Below are 20,086 nucleotides of genomic sequence, written 5' to 3'. Positions count from 1 at the left end.
ACTATTTGTTGGTATAAGATCTCAATTTTATATGAATTTATATGACAGAGTGTTGTTTAATGCCAGTCAACAACTTTCCAGCAAATTACTTTCCACTGATACTTGAGTCAGGAGCAGGCCAATCAGTGACAGAACACACAGCAATCATCTTCCTGAGGCAAGGGAGTTACTGACTAAATGTCCAGTTTCCACCCTTGTCGAACAAGTCTGGAATTTCTGGGTTCAATTTTAGCGCCACCAGTGGCTATTACAAGTTATGTCCCTTCTATGTCCCTCCTATTAACCAATCAAATTCCATCTCTTATATCACATGCATTTGCTTCAAACAAAATGGCGGCGCCCAGTAAAGACAATCTGATCGATAATCAAGATCTATATTGTAATAAAACAGTTGACTTACTTCGCAAAGTGCATCAAATCACGTGAGCACCTTGATTAAAAACATGAAAAGATTTACGATAACGGCAGTTTATGAACCGGATGTTGATTTCCTTACACGATTTTTTGACTATGTATAGACTCATTAGTTCATTATGTGCGGGGTAGGTGGGGGGTATGTTGGGGGGTATGTGAGGGGTATGTGAGGGGTATGTGGGGGGTATGTGAGGGATATGTGAGGGGGTGGGGGGTATGTGAGGGGGTGGGGGGTATGTGAGGGATATGTGAGGGGTATGTGGGGGATATGTGTGGCTATGAGTCACTATGTGAAGGTACACATGGGTAGTAGGTGCACCTACCTGGGGGTAGAGAGTGGGTACTGGGGGCACCTACCTGGGAGGGAGGGTGGGAACTGGGGGCACCTACCTGGGGAAGGAGGGTGGGTACTGGGTGCACCTACCTGGGGAAGGAGGGTGGGAACTGGTGGCACCTACCTGGGAGGGAGGGTGGGAACTGGGGGCACCTACTCGGGGGTGGTGGGTGGGTACTGGGGGCACCTACCTGGAGGTGGAGAGTGGGTACTGGAGGCACCTACCTGGGGGAGGAGGATTGGTACTGGGTGCACCTACCTGGGGGTGGTGGGTTGGTACTGGGTGCACCTACCTGGGGGTGGTGGGTTGGTACTGGGGGCACCTACTCGGGGGTAGTGGGTGGGTACTGGTGGCACCTACTCGGGGGTGGTGGGTGGGTACTGGGGGCACCTTCTCGGGGGTGGTGGGTGGGTACTGGGGGCACCTACCTGGGGGAGGTGTGGACAGTCCAGCCACTCTGCTGTCAGCTGCAATTCACTCAGATCCTCAGTCCTGGAACAGAGGCATATAATGCTATAACTGGGATTGTTCTTACGACATTCATCAGACCAAATCATATAACTCTACATATTACAGTTCTATTCCAGATTACATCCTTGTTGTATAGCAGAATCTTGTCGTTATTCTAAAGATATTCTCGTCATGCCATGAACTGCAAATAAAAGTGAAAAAAGCTTTTCTATAATCATAATAAATATCTGTCAACTGCACAATACCAACTAGTTATAAGCATGTTTAATAATACAGCAGACTAACTACTTGTCCACTAGCGGCAGACTAACTACCGTATTTTCTTGTGTATAGTGCCCACTTTTTTTCCAAAACACAGCTATGTAGAAGAGGGTGTGCATGATACACGCCATAATGAATCTGGATGTTTTTCCCCCAACGCAAAGACTTTACCATGAGCATGCAAAAACAGAAATGCCATGTCAACAAATCCGTACTGAAGTACGCAAGTTAATCATGTAATGACACCGTCTGGCTATAAAAAGTGTTCTTTGTATCTCTGGACTTGTCTGGACTTATGTTTGTAACTTATTTCATTAATTTTATCTAAAATTCCTTTTAATATTGTTTTAATTAATTTTGTCAAAATCGTGTGTGAAGCAATCGGAATATCATATAACTCATCATTATTAACAGCAACTACGGTCAGTTACCGCTATTGACGTCATGAAACCAAATTTAATTGACAGAGAATTGATACATATGTCATAAATGCTGTAATTTGATTCATTAAAAGTAATATTTATTGTAGTTTGACGATTCTATGTCAACATGTACTTCTCGCAATCACGTGCGTGGGAGCCTCGACAGTGACTGGTCAAATTGTTCCATGTGAAAAAAAATAACCGGCAATAGCAATCACCTGCACAGAAGTGCTACGCTTAGGGTTATTATCATTTTAAAGATATTTAGTAAAAACTGCAACTAAAAAAACATAATATTGAAATATATTATTCCTGATAAAAAAATAGTTTTAGATACAATTTTTCCCGATCCTTGCATCAAAATCCTTTAAAGTTATATCATTGGGTAAGTTTTAACCAAATTACCGGCAGATTCCAAGAAAAAGTGTGTACAGCTGATTGCTGTTTCCAGCTTAGTTTCCCAGAAAATACACAAGGTAATCTTAATCCCTGGTTGTTAAACAATGCCCAGCAGAACAAGAAATACAATTTAAATAGTAAATCAACATGTCTGGTGATTTTTTTTCTCGCATCTTAAATTTGTACTGACCAAGTTTCTTATCACCTGTTCATTTACCGGAGTTCGCTGAAAGGGTACGGTGTAATATTTTTCTGCAAAAAATATTCAAAAATAAAAAATTTCCAAAATAGAGGGGTGTGCGCACTATACTCAAGAAAATATGGTACTGGTCCACTAACAGCAGACTAACTACTAGTCCACTGACAGCAGACTAACTACTAGTCCACTGACAACGACCAACTACTGGTCCACTGACAGCAGACAACCTACTTGTCCACTGACAGCAGACTACTGGTCCACTAACAGCAGACTAACGTCTGGTCCACTAACAGCAGACTAACTACTAGTCCACTAACAGCAGACTAACTACTGGTCCACTGAGAGCAGACTAACTACTTGTCCACTAACAGCAGACTAACTACTGGTCTACTAACAAACAACCTACTTGTCCACTAACAGCAGACTAACTACTGGTCCACTAACAGCAGACCAACTACTAGTCCACAGACAGCAGACCAACTACTGGTCCACTAACAGCAGACCAACTACTGGTCCACTGACAGCAGACTAACTACTGGTCCACAACAGCAGACTAACCACTGGTCCACAACAGCAGACTAATGGTCCACTAACAGCAGACTAACTACTGGTCCACTAACAGCAGACTAACTACTGGTCCACTAACAGCAGACCAACTACTAGTCCACAGACAGCAGACCAACTACTGGTCCACTAACAGCAGACTAACTACTGTCTACTAACAGACAACCTACTTGTCCACTAACAGCAGACTAACTACTAGTCCACTGACAGCAGACTAACTACTGGTCTACTGACAGCAGACTAACTACTAGTCCACAGACAGCAGACTAACTACTGGTCCACTAACAGCAGACTAACTACTGGTCTACTAACAGACAACCTATTTGTCCACTGACAGCAGACCAACTACTGGTCCACTGACAGCAGACTAACTACTGGTCCACTGACAGCAGACTAGCTACTGGTCTACTAACAGCAGACCAACTACTGGTCCACTGACAGCAGACTAACTACTGGTCCACTGACAGCAGACTAACTACTGGTCCACAACAGCAGACTAACTACTGGTCCACAACAGCAGACTACTGGTCCACTAACAGCAGACTAACTACTGGTCTACCGACAGCAGACTAACTACTAGTCCACAGACAGCAGACTAACTACTGGTCCACTAACAGCAGACTAACTACTGGTCTACTAACAGACAACCTATTTGTCCACTGACAGCAGACCAACTACTGGTCCACTGACAGCAGACTAACTACTGGTCCACTGACAGCAGACTAACTACTGGTCCACAACAGCTGACTAACTACTGGTCCACAACAGCAGACTACTGGTCCACTAACAGCAGACTAACTACTGGTCTACTAACAGACAACCTATTTGTCCACTGACAGCAGACCAACTTCTGGTCCACTGACAGCAGACTAACTACTGGTCCACTGACAGCAGACTAACTACTGGTCCACAACAGCAGACTAACTACTGGCCCACAACAGCAGACTACTGGTCCACTAACAGCAGACTAACTACTGGTCTACTGACAGCAGACTAACTACTAGTCCACAGACAGCAGACTAACTACTGGTCCACTAACAGCAGACTAACTACTGGTCTACTAACAGACAACCTATTTGTCCACTGACAGCAGACCAACTACTGGTCCACTGACAGCAGACTAACTACTGGTCCACTGACAGCAGACTAGCTACTGGTCTACTAACAGCAGACTAACTACTGGTCAACTGACAGCAGACTAACTACTGGTCCACTAACAGCAGACTAACTACTGGTCCACAACAGCAGACTACTGGTCTACTAACAGCAGACTTACTACTTGTCCACTAACAGCAGACTAACTACTGGTCCACTAACAGCAGACTAACTACTGGTCCACAACAGCAGACTAACTACTGGTCCACTAACAGCAGACCAACTACTAGTCCACAGACAGCAGGCTAACTACTGGTCAACAACAGCAGACTACTGGTCTACTAACAGCAGACTAACTACTGGTACACTAACAGCAGACTAACTACTGGTCCACAACAGCAGACTAACAACTGGTCCACTAACAGCAGACCAACTACTAGTCCACAGACAGCAGACTAACTACTGGTCCACAACAGCAGACTACTGGTCCACTAACAGCAGACCAACTATTAGTCCACAGACATCAGACTAACTACTGGTCCACAACAGCAGACTACTGGTCTACTAACAGCAGACTAACTACTGGTCCACTTACAGCAGACTAACTACTGGTCCACTAACAGCAGACTAACTACTGGTCCACTGACAGCAGACTAACTACTTGTCCACTAACAGCAGACTAACTACTGGTCCACTAACAGCAGACTACTGGTCTACTGACAAGCAACCTACTTGTCCAGTAACAGCAGACTACTGGTCCACTAACAGCAGACTAGCTACAGGTCCACTAACAGCAGACTGTAACCTATTTGTCTGTTAACAGCAGACTAAAGTTAAAAAGTTAATCAGGTGTTAACAGACCAGCAGCTTACCTGACGTTAAAAGACAAATTAATCTGCTGTTAACAGACAGTGAATCTGCTGTTCTCTGGACAAGCAGTTACCGGGTAATGTGCTGTTAACAGACATGGAACAGCCAGTCTAAGCCCGATCGGTTCAAATGGGTTCCCAACTCTAGGAGAAAACACTTCCACATTCCTCAGCATTCAGCCCTACTTCCTCAGACAGGCTTGTGAAACAACTCCTTAATCACTATTGATTCTGATATGAAAGACCTGCTACGGCATCTATTTTCATTCATATTTCATTTTTGTGAAAAGCCTCATTCCTGTCCCCACTGTCCCGTGGGAGCCGACCATTAGCTAGCATCATGTGACACATTCCACGTCGGCTCCATCACAGGGACCATAGCCTTGATATGTTAAATTACACAATATTTCTCTGAATCCTCCCATTCCAGGCTTGAAGGAGGAACAAGTAATATAATTTAGACCCAGGGATTACTGAAGAACTTTACTGTCCAATCAGCCGCTCAGGTTAATGAAAAGTGCTGTTCATCAATGAGACTAAATTCCTCACACTCAGCCGGTCGCATGCGTCTATACATATACATACAAATCTTTGATTACACTTGTACTATTTTTAGATAACAAAATTCGCCACAAGATTAACACATGCCACGATTCCAAGGAAGACCATACTGATGAGATGTCTCTTATGGTCGTAAGTCGAAGCTAAAATGAACAAATAGATGCTCAGAATTACGATATAAATGACACTGAGGACATTTTCCACTCTCTGTAAATAGGAAATCTAACAAAGAAGGTAAGGACAAATTGAAGTATTGCCATCACAATCTAACACCTGGTGTTTAGGTAAACACCCCCTTATTAACCAGTTTCTTGTTTATTTGCTGTTGGTTAATACTGCAGTCAGCAATACTGGACAGCCTGATTAGTGGAAGCCATCAACACACATCCAAAGGCTGGGAGACCCAAAGTAGCAGATGACCTAGATTTACAACATTACTACTCAAAAGAAGTCAGGATTAGCTAAGGATTCAAGGCAATGACTAAAGGGAAGATGAGCTAGGAGTCAAGGAACTGACTGATGGGAAGATGAGCTAGGAGTCAAGGAACTGACTGATGGGAAGATGAGCTAGGAGTCAAGGAACTGACTGATGGGAAGTTGAGCTAGGAGTCAAGGAACTGACTGATGGGAAGATAAGCTAGGAGTCAAGGAACTGACTGATGGGAAGATGAGCTAGGAGTCAAGGAACTGACTGATGGGAAGATGAGCTAGGAGTCAAGGAACTGACTGATGGGAAGATGAGCTAGGAGTCAAGGAACTGACTGATGGGAAGATTAGCTAGGAGTCAAGGAACTGACTAAAGGGAAGATAAGCTAGGAGTCAAGGAACTGACTGATGGGAAGATAAGCTAGGAGTCAAGGAACTGACTGATGGGAAGATGAGCTAGAAGTCAAGGAACTGACTGATGGGAAGATGAGCTAGGAGTCAAGGAACTGACTGATGGGAAGATAAGCTAGGAGTCAAGGAACTGACTGATGGGAAGATGAGCTAGGAGTCAAGGAACTGACTGATGGGAAGATGAGCTAGGAGTCAAGGAACTGACTGATGGGAAGATGAGCTAGGAGTCAAGGAACTGACTGATGGAAGATGAGCTAGGAATCAAGGAACTGACTGATGGGAAGATGAGCTAGGAGTCAAGGAACTGACTGATGGGAAGATGAGCTAGGAGTCAAGGAACTGACTGATGGGGAGATGAGCTAGGAGTCAGGGAACTGACTGATGGGAAGATAAGCTAAGGATTCAAGGAACTGAGTGATGGGAAGATGAGCTTGGAGTCAAGGAACTGACTGATGGAAAGATGAGCGAGGTTCAAGGCAATGTTGATCTATGTTGGTCAATTTCTACAAGCACAGATTCTTTGTGCATATTTCTTACCCTAGAATCCCCACAGGTAGGTATTCCGAAGTTTACTTTACTGTACTTATGTCATCTGCCTCATACACCAATAGTAAACACCTTGACATGTCTGCAGACGTCTGACAGGCAAGTGCTGTAGTGATAATGGAGGAAACAAGCATACACCAAGAGCCCACCACCTACACAAGGTGTCCCCGCAGACGTCTGACAGGCAAGGGCTGTAGTGATAATGGAAGAAACAAGCATACACCAAGAGCCCACCACCTGCACAAGGTGTCCCTGCAGACGTCTGGCACCTGTGTCAGCAAGCCAGTGGAGACGAAAACTAGAGTGTTGAGTCGGGGATTGTCACAATAAGTAGCGGGTTACTCAATATACTGGTAGACTGCACAGCGGGGCGGTGCAAGGTAGAAATTACTTCTAGACAGCCAGGAAAAGACATACTTCTACAGAGCAAGTGTTTGTTTGCTTGCTTGTTTGTTTGTTGTTTAAGATCACACTCAGCAATATTCCAGCTATATGACGGCACTCTGTAAATAATCAAGTCTGGACCAGACAATCCAGTGATTGACATCATGACCATTGATCCACAAAATTGGGATACGATGACATGCATCAACCAAGTCAGCGAACCTGACCACCTGATCCCATTAGTTGTCTCTTATGACAAGCATAGTTGCCTCTTTGGGCAAGCACAGGTTGGAAAGACCTATTCTACCCCGGATCTTCACAGGTCGTAAGTGAGTAAGTGAGTGAGTGAGTGACATTGAACGTCTGGAACAAATCAGTACATGATGATGAAGAGGGAGTTGTCTTTCTTCATCATCAGTGAACATCCCTGAGGTATTAGGACATGCACCCCCCTTAAAACACTAAATGGGAATATTTTGTCAGTATTTACATTTTTAAGGCCATAACAAATTAATTATTAGATGCTAATCTCGTCAACCTAACTAGCAAGTTCCTGGCTCCCATCATTTTATTGTTCTGAAGTCCTAGAAGCAAAGAAAATCCCTTCCTATTTGATGACATACATCATCCTACCAAAAATCCTAATGTGAATCACATCCCTCATCAGTTGATGTACCTAGATGCCTTCCACCTTTCTTGAAATCATTAGATGAAATCTGGTAATTAACTTAATGTGGCTACAAGACCGGAAGTATTTCTGGTGACTCTTAATGGCTTTTGCCATCGAATCCTAATTATGCAGTGATTTATACATGTAGCTTGTGGTGTGACAGAGGTTTGACTTCAACTGCATATCAAGCTGACTGCTTTGCCACTAAGTTCATTGACCTACAATGGAGATGTTGTTCACTTTCAGATTACACATGGTCGTTAGGGCTGGTATTTATCATCTAAACTGAGAAAAACAACTACACTAAACAGCAGGCCTGTTAACCCCATCCTCTGATTCATATGTGACATAAATATTTTGAACTGCACCCCACTCTTGATATCACTAAGAAGAATTACAAGAAATAACACTTGGAATGACACTAGACATGACACTAGGTATGACACAAGACATGACACTAGGCATGACACTAGGTATGACACTAGGTATGACACTACACATGACACTAGACATGACACTAGGTATGATACTAGGTATGACGCAAGACATGACACTAGGTATGATACTAGGTATGATACTACACATGACACTAGACATGACACTAGACATGACACTAGGTATGACACTCGACATGACACTAGGTATGATACTAGGTATGATACTAGGCATGACACTAGGTATGATACTAGGCATGACACTAGGTATGATACTAGGCATGACACTAGGCATGACACTAGGTATGACACTAGGCATGACACTAGGTATAACACTTGACATGAAATACATGACACTAGACACAGCACTAGGTATGACACTAGGTATAACACTAGACATGACACTAGACATGACACTAGGCATGACACTTGACATGACACTAAACATGACACTAGACATGACACTAGGTATAACACTAGACATGACACTAGACATGACACTAGGCATGACACTAGACATGACACTAGACATGACACTAGACATGACACTAGGTATAACACTAGACATGACACTAGACATGACACTAGGCATGACACTTGAGATGACACTAGACATGACACTAGACATGACACTAGACATGACACTAGGTATAACACTAGACATGACACTAGACATGACACTAGGCATGACACTTGACATGACACTAGACATGACACTAGACATGACACTAGGTATAACACTAGACATGACACTAGACATGACACTAGGTATAACACTAGACATGACACTAGACATGACACTAGGCATGACACTTGACATGACACTAGGCATGTCACTTGTCCCCTAACCAGGGACTGTCATGCAGGATGTTTCATCCTACGCCTCTGCCATCAAGAGACAAGCATGGGGAACTGGAGACGTAGTCCGTCACAGAAAAGCTATTTCACTCTGAACCTAGCACAGCCAGGAGACAAGCATTTGGATGGATTTGTTAGACACCAGAATTATCCAGTGACTATTTCACTCCGATATATTCTGACCAGAAATCACCAACCAAACCACTGAGCTGGGCATGTTTCATTCTATACCTCCACCACCAGGACACAATCTAGGGCAACTGGAGAGCTACTCTGACTTCCACACCTGGTATAATTCCAGACTTAGCAACTGGGGAATAGTGTATTTTCACCACCAACACCAACACCAACACCACCAACACCACCAACACCAACACCAACACCACGAACAACACCACCACCGCCACCGCCACCGCCACCAACACCAACACCGCCAACACCAACACCAACACCACCAACACCAACACCAACACCACCAACACTAACACCAACACCACCAACACCACCAACACCACCAACACCAACACCACCAACACCACCATTACCAACACCACCAACACCAACACCAACACCAACACCACCAACACCAACACCACCAACACCAACAACAACACCAACACCACCAACACCAACACCAACACCAACACCACCAACACCAACACCACCAACACCAACACCGCCAACACCAACACCAACACCAACACCAACACCACCAACAACACCAACACCAACAACACCAACAACAACACAAGGAGAGAAGCATGCATGGGAAATTAGGAACCAGCTTCATAGGAAACACTCTGCCAATAATCTGAAATGAGTTAAAATGAGTCTGTAATGGTATGGGCTTGACATTCTTTTTTGTGTGTCACAATCTCCATTCTCAAAACAGAAGCTCATGCAATAGAATAATGTTAAGCTTAAGTGAAAAACCTAATTGACAAAGCCATTTTTATTAGATTTGCTTAATTACTGTTATGATTATCCGCCTGTTTTATCAACTCATGTGGGTGTGCTTTCACACGATTTGCCAAGGTTTGATGTCCAGCAAGCATAAAACCCCCATAACAAGGTGACAGTCATTGTTTACTTAAGTATCTATAAAAGTTCACTAATCAAGTAGAAATAATATTGATGGAAGTCAAATTGAAATAAAATCCAACCTGTCATAAAAGCTGATTAAACTAATGCACACACTTTTAAATGTTAGTGTTGTCTTGACAGTGTTGGGACAATGTTGCAAGTATCATAACCATAGTTCCTAGGTACAGGAGCTCACCTTCAGGGAGAAATTATAGTTTTGTCCTTAAGTGAGAAAGATTGAGTGTTCAGCTTTAAACTATGGTGTCAAGATTTTCCAAATGGACACTATGTGTCATCTGAAAGTTGGAAATGACAGATGTTAGTATTTTTTCCTTGATTTGTACGGCAAATAAAGAATTATACATGTCTCATCTCCTACGCCTATGACTTCCAGTAAACTATTCAAACCCTATTCACTCATTTACTTGAAGAAGCATATTGATTTAATCACAAATATTTCAAATGCATGACAATCATAAGTTTGAAATACAGAATCAGTAACCTTGTGGTGATTCCAGTGATAAATAGTTCCCCCGACAACCAAGCGTGTCAAAAGCTGATTAAAATGAGCTTGGTTCAATGCTGTTTTAAACAGTCAGTATGTCATTCATTTCATCCCTTGAATGATGATGTGGGAGGAAAGCCCAACGTGATGTGAGGAATAGACCCTAATGGAGGCACCCACAAACCCTGGTTGCAGGTACCTTGTGTGTATGACTGCTTGTACTGGTCCTGACTAATTCCTTTTTGTAGTGCTAGCGAGTGAGAGAGTGAAAATGGTTTTACGCCGCTTTTAGCAATGGTCCAGCAAAATCACGGCGGGGGAAACCAGAAATGGGCTTCACACATTGTTAACCCATGTCGGGAATCGAACCCGGGTCTTCGGCGAGACGAGCGAACGCTTTAACCACAAGACTACCGGACCACCCCTTATAGTGCTAGCATACTGGGACTGTAGTTCTAACATGGAAACTGTTCGCCGGCATCTCCACATTTTGCTGAAGGAACCTAAAATTAGGCAGGGACACAGCAAGGACCACAATTTTAACGTTTTTGGTATGACATCCAGCTGGGGATTGAACCAAGGACACCGACCTTACTATAGCTGACTATGGCATAAAACAACATTCACTCTCATAATCAGGAACAGATAATTGACAAAAACAAAACGTTTCAAGGACAAGCAAAAGTAACGCCGATGGTATACCAGCCGCCACAAAAGCTCCATCTGAAGTTCATCACAAATATATTCAAACAATCATAGACTCAACTCATCTCAACCATAGATTCACAATCACATTGCTTTCTATATTGATACCAAACTCCATACAGTAGACATACAAATAGCAAAAGAAAATTATATCCTTTCATCCTTGCCTGTGTGGCAATATGTGGAGACCAATCTGGTCCAAGACTGGAGGTGAAGCAATACCTCCAGAGAGTATGCTGGTGTGATGTGTGGGTCACCACACATTAAGCCAAAAGCAGCATTCAGATTATTTAGATTAGTCGGCTCCTATGCTGATTTACGCACAGTCATGATTCCACTATAGAAGCGATGGATATTTTTATTAAAGAGCAAATGTATCCAAGGCTTTCGTGTCTATTGCCTACACCAGAGTGACAAATAATCAATGGACGATTATCTGGTGAAAGTTTTTCCATGTAAGGTTGGCGGATATGATCGTTTTAGTAGGTATTACAGTTAACTAATGAGATACAATGCACACTCATCACATTAACACTATTATTTTCAAAATATTTATCCTAACATTGCATGTGCTAAACTTAGCCAAGCTTTTTGTCAATGAAACAAATCTACATTAGTTCTAAGGGCATTAGTATTCTCCTGAGATAGTAATAGCAACACCGTATTTTCAATCAAAATAATGCCGAGTCACAGCTGTTGGATTGAAAGGGTATTTGATTCCTTGTGTTAGCATTCTGTGCCACCGACTATAAGGCTGGCCGTGCACATAATGGATAGTAATAGTTGTAGTAGCAGTGATGGTCGTAGTAGTAGTAGTGGTAGTATTAGTGGTATTAGTAGCAGTAGTAGAAGTAGTAGTAGTAGTAGTGGTAGTAGTAGTAGTAGTAGTAGAAGTGGTAGTAGTGGTAGTATAAGTAGTAGAAGTAGTGGTAGTTGTAGAAGTAATACTATCTATTATATTATTACCCAAGTGGCAACAACTATTATATTATTACCCAAGTGGCAACATCTATTATATGATTACCCAAGTGGCAACATCTATTAAATTATTACCCAAGTGGCAACATCTATTACATTATTACCCAAGTGGCAACATCTATTACATTATTACCCAAGTGGCAACATCTATTACATTATTACCCAAGTGGCAACATCTATTATATAATTACCCAAGTGGCAACAACTATTACATTATTACCCAAGTGGCAACATCTATTATATAATTACCCAAGTGGCAACATCTATTACATTATTACCCAAGTGGCAACATCTATTACATTATTACCCAAGTGGCAACAACTATACATTATTACCCAAGTGGCAACATCTATTATATAATTACCCAAGTGGCAACATCTAGTATATTATTACCCAAGTAAGGCAACATCTATTATATAATTACCCAAGTGGCAACATCTATTACATTATTACCCAAGTGGCAACATCTATTACATTATTACCCAAGTGGCAACATCTATTACATTATTACCCAAGTGGCAACATCTATTACATTATTACCCAAGTGGCAACATCTATTACATTATTACCCAAGTGGCAACATCTATTACATTATTACCCAAGTGGCAACATCTATTATATAATTACCCAAGTGGCAACAACTATTACATTATTACCCAAGTGGCAACATCTATTATATAATTACCCAAGTGGCAACATCTATTACATTATTACCCAAGTGGCAACATCTATTACATTATTACCCAAGTGGCAACAACTATACATTATTACCCAAGTGGCAACATCTATTATATAATTACCCAAGTGGCAACATCTAGTATATTATTACCCAAGTAAGGCAACATCTATTATATAATTACCCAAGTGGCAACATCTATTACATTATTACCCAAGTGGCAACATCTATTATATTATTACCCAAGTGGCAACAACTATTGCTGGAATGATTTGAGATATAAATGACCTCTTGGTATCATTGCTTTTTCTCATATGCAATTGGCTCTAACAGAAATTACATCTTCAGATTGGGACAATATAATTACTTCATCAAGAAGAATTGCCAGTTAGTACAGAAATTTAATATGCAGAAAGGGAATTCCCTGGTGTGACTAATGCTATATAAGTGCAATAATCTTGGACCTGACATTAAACCCAATGTTTCTAAGGTCATCCTGCCTCTCCATATGACTTTAATCTGACACCCTTTAACTATTCACGGACCCTCTCCATGGTCTAGTGGTAGAGCGTCCGCCCGGAGAGCAGAAAGTCCGGGGTTCCATCCCCGCCGCATCATACCAAAAGACTTTAAAAGACGGGGGGTTTTTTATTACCCTTTCTTGCGCTCAGCAATTATAAGAGACTAAAACAAGGACTGGTCATCTGGAAGTCAGTAAGCTGTGGGGTATTCATGTTAAACTGCGGCATGGTATCTCAGTGAGCTTGCACTATACTTCGGTATCAGTCTGGACTAGTACAAGAAGCCACAGCCACAGCCACACACAGCCACACACACACACACACACACACACACACACACACACACACACACACACACACACACACACACACACACACACACACACACACACACCTGGCACGTCACTATATAAGTGAAATAATCTTGGACTTGAAGTTCAACCCAATTTCACTTCACCTCACCTTAACGTTTCATGACAATAATGGATGATAATGATAATAAAGATGGAGTCGGATGTGTTACATCAGAGAAAGCTGCAATGAACTATCGTTTCACATCCCTGCAACAAAACAGACATAAGATTGCCACGCGGTGATGGTCGACATTAAGCAATATACATACTCACAGCGTGGGGCATTATTGAGATTTATAACACCCCATGTTGCCATTCTGGAAAATAAGGACATATGCAAACTAGTTTGTTGAGTAAAACTGTTCTTGCCCTAGTAATTCCTGCTGGAGGCGGTACTGAAATACCTGGCGTAACAACATCACTGTGACTGGGAGTAATCAGGCAGAAAGCAGAGTGATGGCGTAGTAATACAATCATGATCCCATCACTCCAGAAAGAGGGCAATGCATCCACTGTACCTGTGCACTAACCACAACAAGAACTTCATCAGCCCAAGCCGGTTCAGCCTGGCAACTCTCAACTCAATTTGAATTATTTTTCGGGGGTCTTTTACAGCATCTACAACAGATATAGCCTGTCTTATCCCCCTTAGTCAAGGAGGGAAAGGTTGGCCTGCAAGTCTGTCAATCCTGTTTTAACATGTGATCTGAAATCCATTTCTCATCTCCAAACTCTAAATTTGCGTTGACAGTATGTTTAATGATGACTTTCAGTACAGCACGCAACAACAAATACAACTGCTTTGAAGAAGAAAAAACATTGATAATTAATAGAACATGCATATCATTTAAGTTCTTAAACTAAGAGAATGAGTGAGGCTTAATGTATCTTTAACAAGGCATACTTTATTCGTGACATTAACGTCTTACTATGTTGTAGACATTTAACCCTACATTGACACCAACAACATGCTACCACACTGATCATATTGGGAGAGAATCTAGGATTTAAACCCATGACTCACAGATTCTCTGGCACATGAAGGAACAAGAAATCAACATTAGCCAATCAGAAAGCACCTTTCTCGAGCTTTACGGCACAAGTTTCATGCTGGCTACTTCCATTCCCGACTACGCTGTGAAATAATTTTACCAAAGTTCTTGATTGAAAATTTGAAAACTGAACAAAATAATTCTGGAATTCTAACAGATGGCCCAAATTATATGACAGTAGTTCCCATGGGCTACAGAAAGTCTCTTGCATTGACAATGTTTGTCTCATTGATTTGAGACACAGATGATGATTTTGACAGAATCGTAACGTAATCGTAACTCAGAATACCCCATGTTGACCTTTTCAAGGTCGTTCTGACGTAACCAGTAATAAGATGTCCTCAGATCTTTGTTTAGCGAGCACTAAGATCTGATTTTACTGAGATTGGGTCTTTGAGCTGTGGTAGTTTAGGTACATGTCGGGAGCCAGGGTGCATTCCGGTCTGGACCAGACAAACCCATGACGAATATTGTGAGCAATGAAACAGGAGGTGCCATAGGCATTATTGCCCCAGATGCAAAACAACACTCAATCAGAGAGATTGTCTTGAGCAGTGGTCACTGTCCAAGTGTAGCAGGGCGTGCAGTCATCCTACAGATGACATCCTTACCTTGTCAGCTTGCTGACGGGTTAACCTCTTTGGTCATGTAGACAAGGCATCCAACCTCTAATCAGAAGGTCCCTGGTTCGAATCCCATCATGGGACTCAGAAATTTTAGGGCTGCTACATTGGCTACCAAAGTGGGGCTGAGCACGTTCATATTAGATTTGAGCAAAATAAGTCACAGTACCCTTCTATGCGGCCCGGGACGTGCCTTCTGTTGACGGGGGACTATGTAGCATGGCGTGCAGTCATCCCACAGATGACATCCTTACCTTTTCAGCTTGCAGACAGGGTTAACCTCTTTGGTCATACAGACAAGGCGTCCGACCTCTGATCAGAAGGTCCGTGGTTCGAATCCGATCACAGGACTGTTATGGCCGCTACACAAGCAACCATTACAGACATCCAATACCCCATCTTCCCGAGGCAAGAGAGTTAACAGACTTTAAAAGTCCAGTTTTCACCCTTGCAAACTGGGTTGGTATTATGGAGTTACATTTGGCTGGACTAGCGAGTCTATGCACAGTCCAATCAAAATCATGCAATGTAATCAAAATCCGGTTCTGAACTGTCATGCATGTGCAAGCCAACTCACTGTCAACATATTTTCTAAATCTTTCCATGTTTTTTATCAAGGTGCTCATGTGATTTGCACTTTGCGATGTAAGACTTGTTTTATCACAATAGAGATCTTGATTATATCGTTCAGATCATATTGACTGGACGCCACCATTTTGTTTGAAGCAAATGCAGGTGATACGAGGGGTTGAATTGGTCCATAGGAGAGGCTTAGAAGAGACAAAACTCGTAATAACCACTGGTTGCGCTACAATCGAGCCTGGAAATTCCAGCCTAGTTTGGGAAGGGTGGAAACAGGACTTTAAAAGTCACTTAACTCCCTTGCCTCAGAAAAATGCCAATACCCATTCTGTTCATGTTTTACAACAAGCATAAAGACAGAATCTACATGGGAAGGGTACATAGAACATCATTTATATATCAACACAGCTGATTAACTTTGAAAGTATGAACCTTCCACACCAACCAGAACAGACATCCAGTACCCATTCTGTTCATGTTTTACAACAAGCATAAAGACAGAATCTACATGGGAAGGGTACATAGAACATCTTACAATCAACACAGTTGATTAACTCTAAGGCTTGCCATGTAATCTTAAACTTTTGTGTTGACATATTTGTTATCAAAAGTGAGATAGTGAGTGAGTTGGGTTTAACGCCGCTTTTAACAGTATTCCAGTTATATCGCGGCGTGTCAGCTTAATGTGGGAGGAAATCTCGAAGTGATGCAGGTCTCCGACGTTTACCACTTCGGTGAAACCCACGAGCACGGGTATGGTGCTGACAAACCTAGAAACATAATTGGGGCGAACCGGGATTCGAACCCACAATCATAGGTTTCTGGCGTGCCCAAGGGACGCAACTCTGCACAGCAAATCACGGCGCCTTAGACGACTGGGCCACCCGTGCCCCCTGCTATCAAAAGCCGTGAGAGAGAGATTCTATTTATCATCCAAAATCATTCTGCCACTTTCTTCAGTTTGTAACAAAAATAACCAGTGAGTGTAGAAGGACAGCAAACCAGCTTCAGTGGCAGAGAGATAAGTGAGGACATCACAATGGCCCTTAAAGCATTAAAATTGCAGTTTCATTGTAGTGATATCCCCGAAGGAGATTTCCGGTGAAAGCCAGTTTGGGATGATAAATTATTTAATCCTAAGCTACATAAACTTGAAAGGATAAAACATTTACTGGCTGCAAACACATTGAAATAAAACAAATACTCAACACCACTTTTACTCCAGCAGTGCTCTATGAGGACTTGGACATTCTGTTTTACATGAAACAGGACGATTTCTCCATTGTCTTTGATCTAATGCCATGTCCGCACTGAAGTTATCACCAGGTACTTCACACCTTATTGTACTGGATATTAATATCAAATATCCCTAAAACCTATATTTGCTCATTTCATAACACATCCATCAACATCATATTTCATAATCCTGATAAAGGTCAGTGCCATTTTTGCACTGGAATGTGCAATCATCTAATGAAGAAACAGTGTCACGGGGAGGAACAAACAAGATGAGCGGCAAAATGCGTGGCCTCAAGAGGATTGATTCTCATATTCAACACAATTCGGTCACCATGGTTGAGACTCCCAATATAATACCCATCACATCATCTCGGCATACACACGTCATTATCTCATGGAAAAACAGAATACAAGACACAAGTGCTGAATTACATTGTTATTTGAATTATTTGAATATTCTTTAAACCTAGAAACAAGAAGTAGCCAGGTGGGGTTGGAGGTGAGGTGAGATGGGGTTTAACGTCGCATCCATGCTTATTGCACTTATATAGCAACATGCATGCATGTGTGTGCGTGGCTGCTTGTACTAGTCTGGACTGATGCCGATTTATAACGCTAGCCTGAGATACCATGCCTCAGTTTAACATGAATACTCCACTCAAAAACAGTATACTGACTCAATGCCAACCAGTCCTTGTTTTAGCCCCTTAATGCCGAGCGACAGACAGGGTAACTGCAAGTACCATCTTTTAACTTTTCTTGGTATAACGCGGCCGGGGATCGAACCCCCGACCTTCCGCTCTCTGGGCAGACACTCTACCACTGGACCACGGAGGCGGTCTGTCTGACATGAAGCATTATCATTCACAAAAGTTGAATTGACATCCATTTCGAAATTTTTGCCAAGGACACATAGATGTGATACTCCTCGTAGTTTCAGAGAAGTTTGTATCCCGCACTTGACATCAGTGTATGCAGAGAAGGGAATATGGTGCACTGTCATTGTAAGAACAGATGCACTCAATTGTGCTATTCAGGCAATCAGGTTATAGCAGTACAGTCATTAAATATTGATGGACCTATTTTCCCCTTCAGGAAGCATCATCAGGTCCTCTCATGAGTTGTTGAGTACTAATAAACACTGATACACTGGGAGATAACATGGGATGCCTTTGTTCTCGGAAACAGGAACCAACTGTCCACTGAGGTCTGCCGATCGGTTGATAAATGCTGCATGCTGGAAGTGTATAGAATAATATAAGATAGATACGCAACAAATGACAAAGAACAATGAAGAACGAAGCATGACGTCATTTCTGGAGATTCTCATTCATGTGCTCGCAACTTGATGAAGTTGTGGAATTCCCATAGGGAGACAAGCATGGGGTACTGGGAATTTCGCTCTTGCAGAATTCCAATAGGGAGACAAGCATGGGGTACTGGGAATTTCGCTCTTGCAGAATTCCAATAGGGAGACAAGCATGGGGTACTGGGAATTTCGCTCTTGCAGAATTCCAATAGGGAGACAAGCATGGGGTACTGGGAATTTCGCTCTTGCAGAATTCCCATAGGGAGACAAGCATGGGGTACTGGGAATTTCGCTCTTGCAGAATTCCAATAGGGAGACAAGCATGGGGTACTGGGAATTTCGCTCTTGCAGAATTCCAATAGGGAGACAAGCATGGGGTACTGGGAATTTCGCTCTTGCAGAATTCCCATAGGGAGACAAGCATGGGGTACTGGGAATTTCGCTCTTGCAGAATTCCAATAGGGAGACAAGCATGGGGTACTGGGAATTTCGCTCTTGCAGAATTCCAATAGGGAGACAAGCATGGGGTACTGGGAATTTCGCTCTTGCAGAATTCCAATAGGGAGACAAGCATGGGGTACTGGGAATTTCGCTCTTGCAGAATTCCAATAGGGAGACAAGCATGGGGTACTGGGAATTTCGCTCTTGCAGAATTCCAATAGGGAGACAAGCATGGGGTACTGGGAATTTCGCTCTTGCAGAATTCCAATAGGGAGACAAGCATGGGGTACTGGGAATTTCGCTCTTGCAGAATTCCAATAGGGAGACAAGCATGGGGTACTGGGAATTTCGCTCTTGCAGAATTCCAATAGGGAGACAAGCATGGGGTACTGGGAATTTCGCTCTTGCAGAATTCCAATAGGGAGACAAGCATGGGGTACTGGGAATTTCGCTCTTGCAGAATTCCAATAGGGAGACAAGCATGGGGTACTGGGAATTTCGCTCTTGCAGAATTCCAATAGGGAGACAAGCATGGGGTACTGGGAATTTCGCTCTTGCAGAATTCCAATAGGGAGACAAGCATGGGGTACTGGGAATTTCTTTCATCGAATTCTCATAGAACACAAGAATGGGTTACTGTGGACCCAGAGACCTGAATAATGACACACATAATCACACACACACACACACACACACACAC

The 20,086-nt window shown here is 42.6% G+C and overlaps 1 protein-coding gene across 5 annotated transcripts in view; it reads right to left on the bottom strand.

The window, feature by feature from the left end:
- Positions 1-20,086, bottom strand: part of LOC124115599 (aminopeptidase O-like) — a 136,604-nt gene that overhangs the window by 32,586 nt on the left and 83,932 nt on the right. For all 5 annotated transcript variants that reach the window (XR_007222133.1, XR_007222134.1, XM_048399475.1 and 2 more), the window contains one exon: positions 1,178-1,241. Coding sequence is in view for 3 of the 5 variants with exons in the window: in XM_048399475.1 (XP_048255432.1) it covers positions 1,178-1,241 (64 nt within the window). In the remaining 2 variants the exon portion in view is untranslated. The remainder of the gene's footprint in view (positions 1-1,177; positions 1,242-20,086) is intronic.

This window comes from Haliotis rufescens, unplaced genomic scaffold, assembly GCF_023055435.1.
Source record: "Haliotis rufescens isolate VD_foot unplaced genomic scaffold, xgHalRufe1.0.p SCAF_2, whole genome shotgun sequence".
Lineage (NCBI taxonomy): Eukaryota > Metazoa > Mollusca > Gastropoda > Lepetellida > Haliotidae > Haliotis > Haliotis rufescens.
Note: the sequence above shows the minus strand (reverse complement) of the source record. Positions and strands in the feature narration are given on the sequence as shown.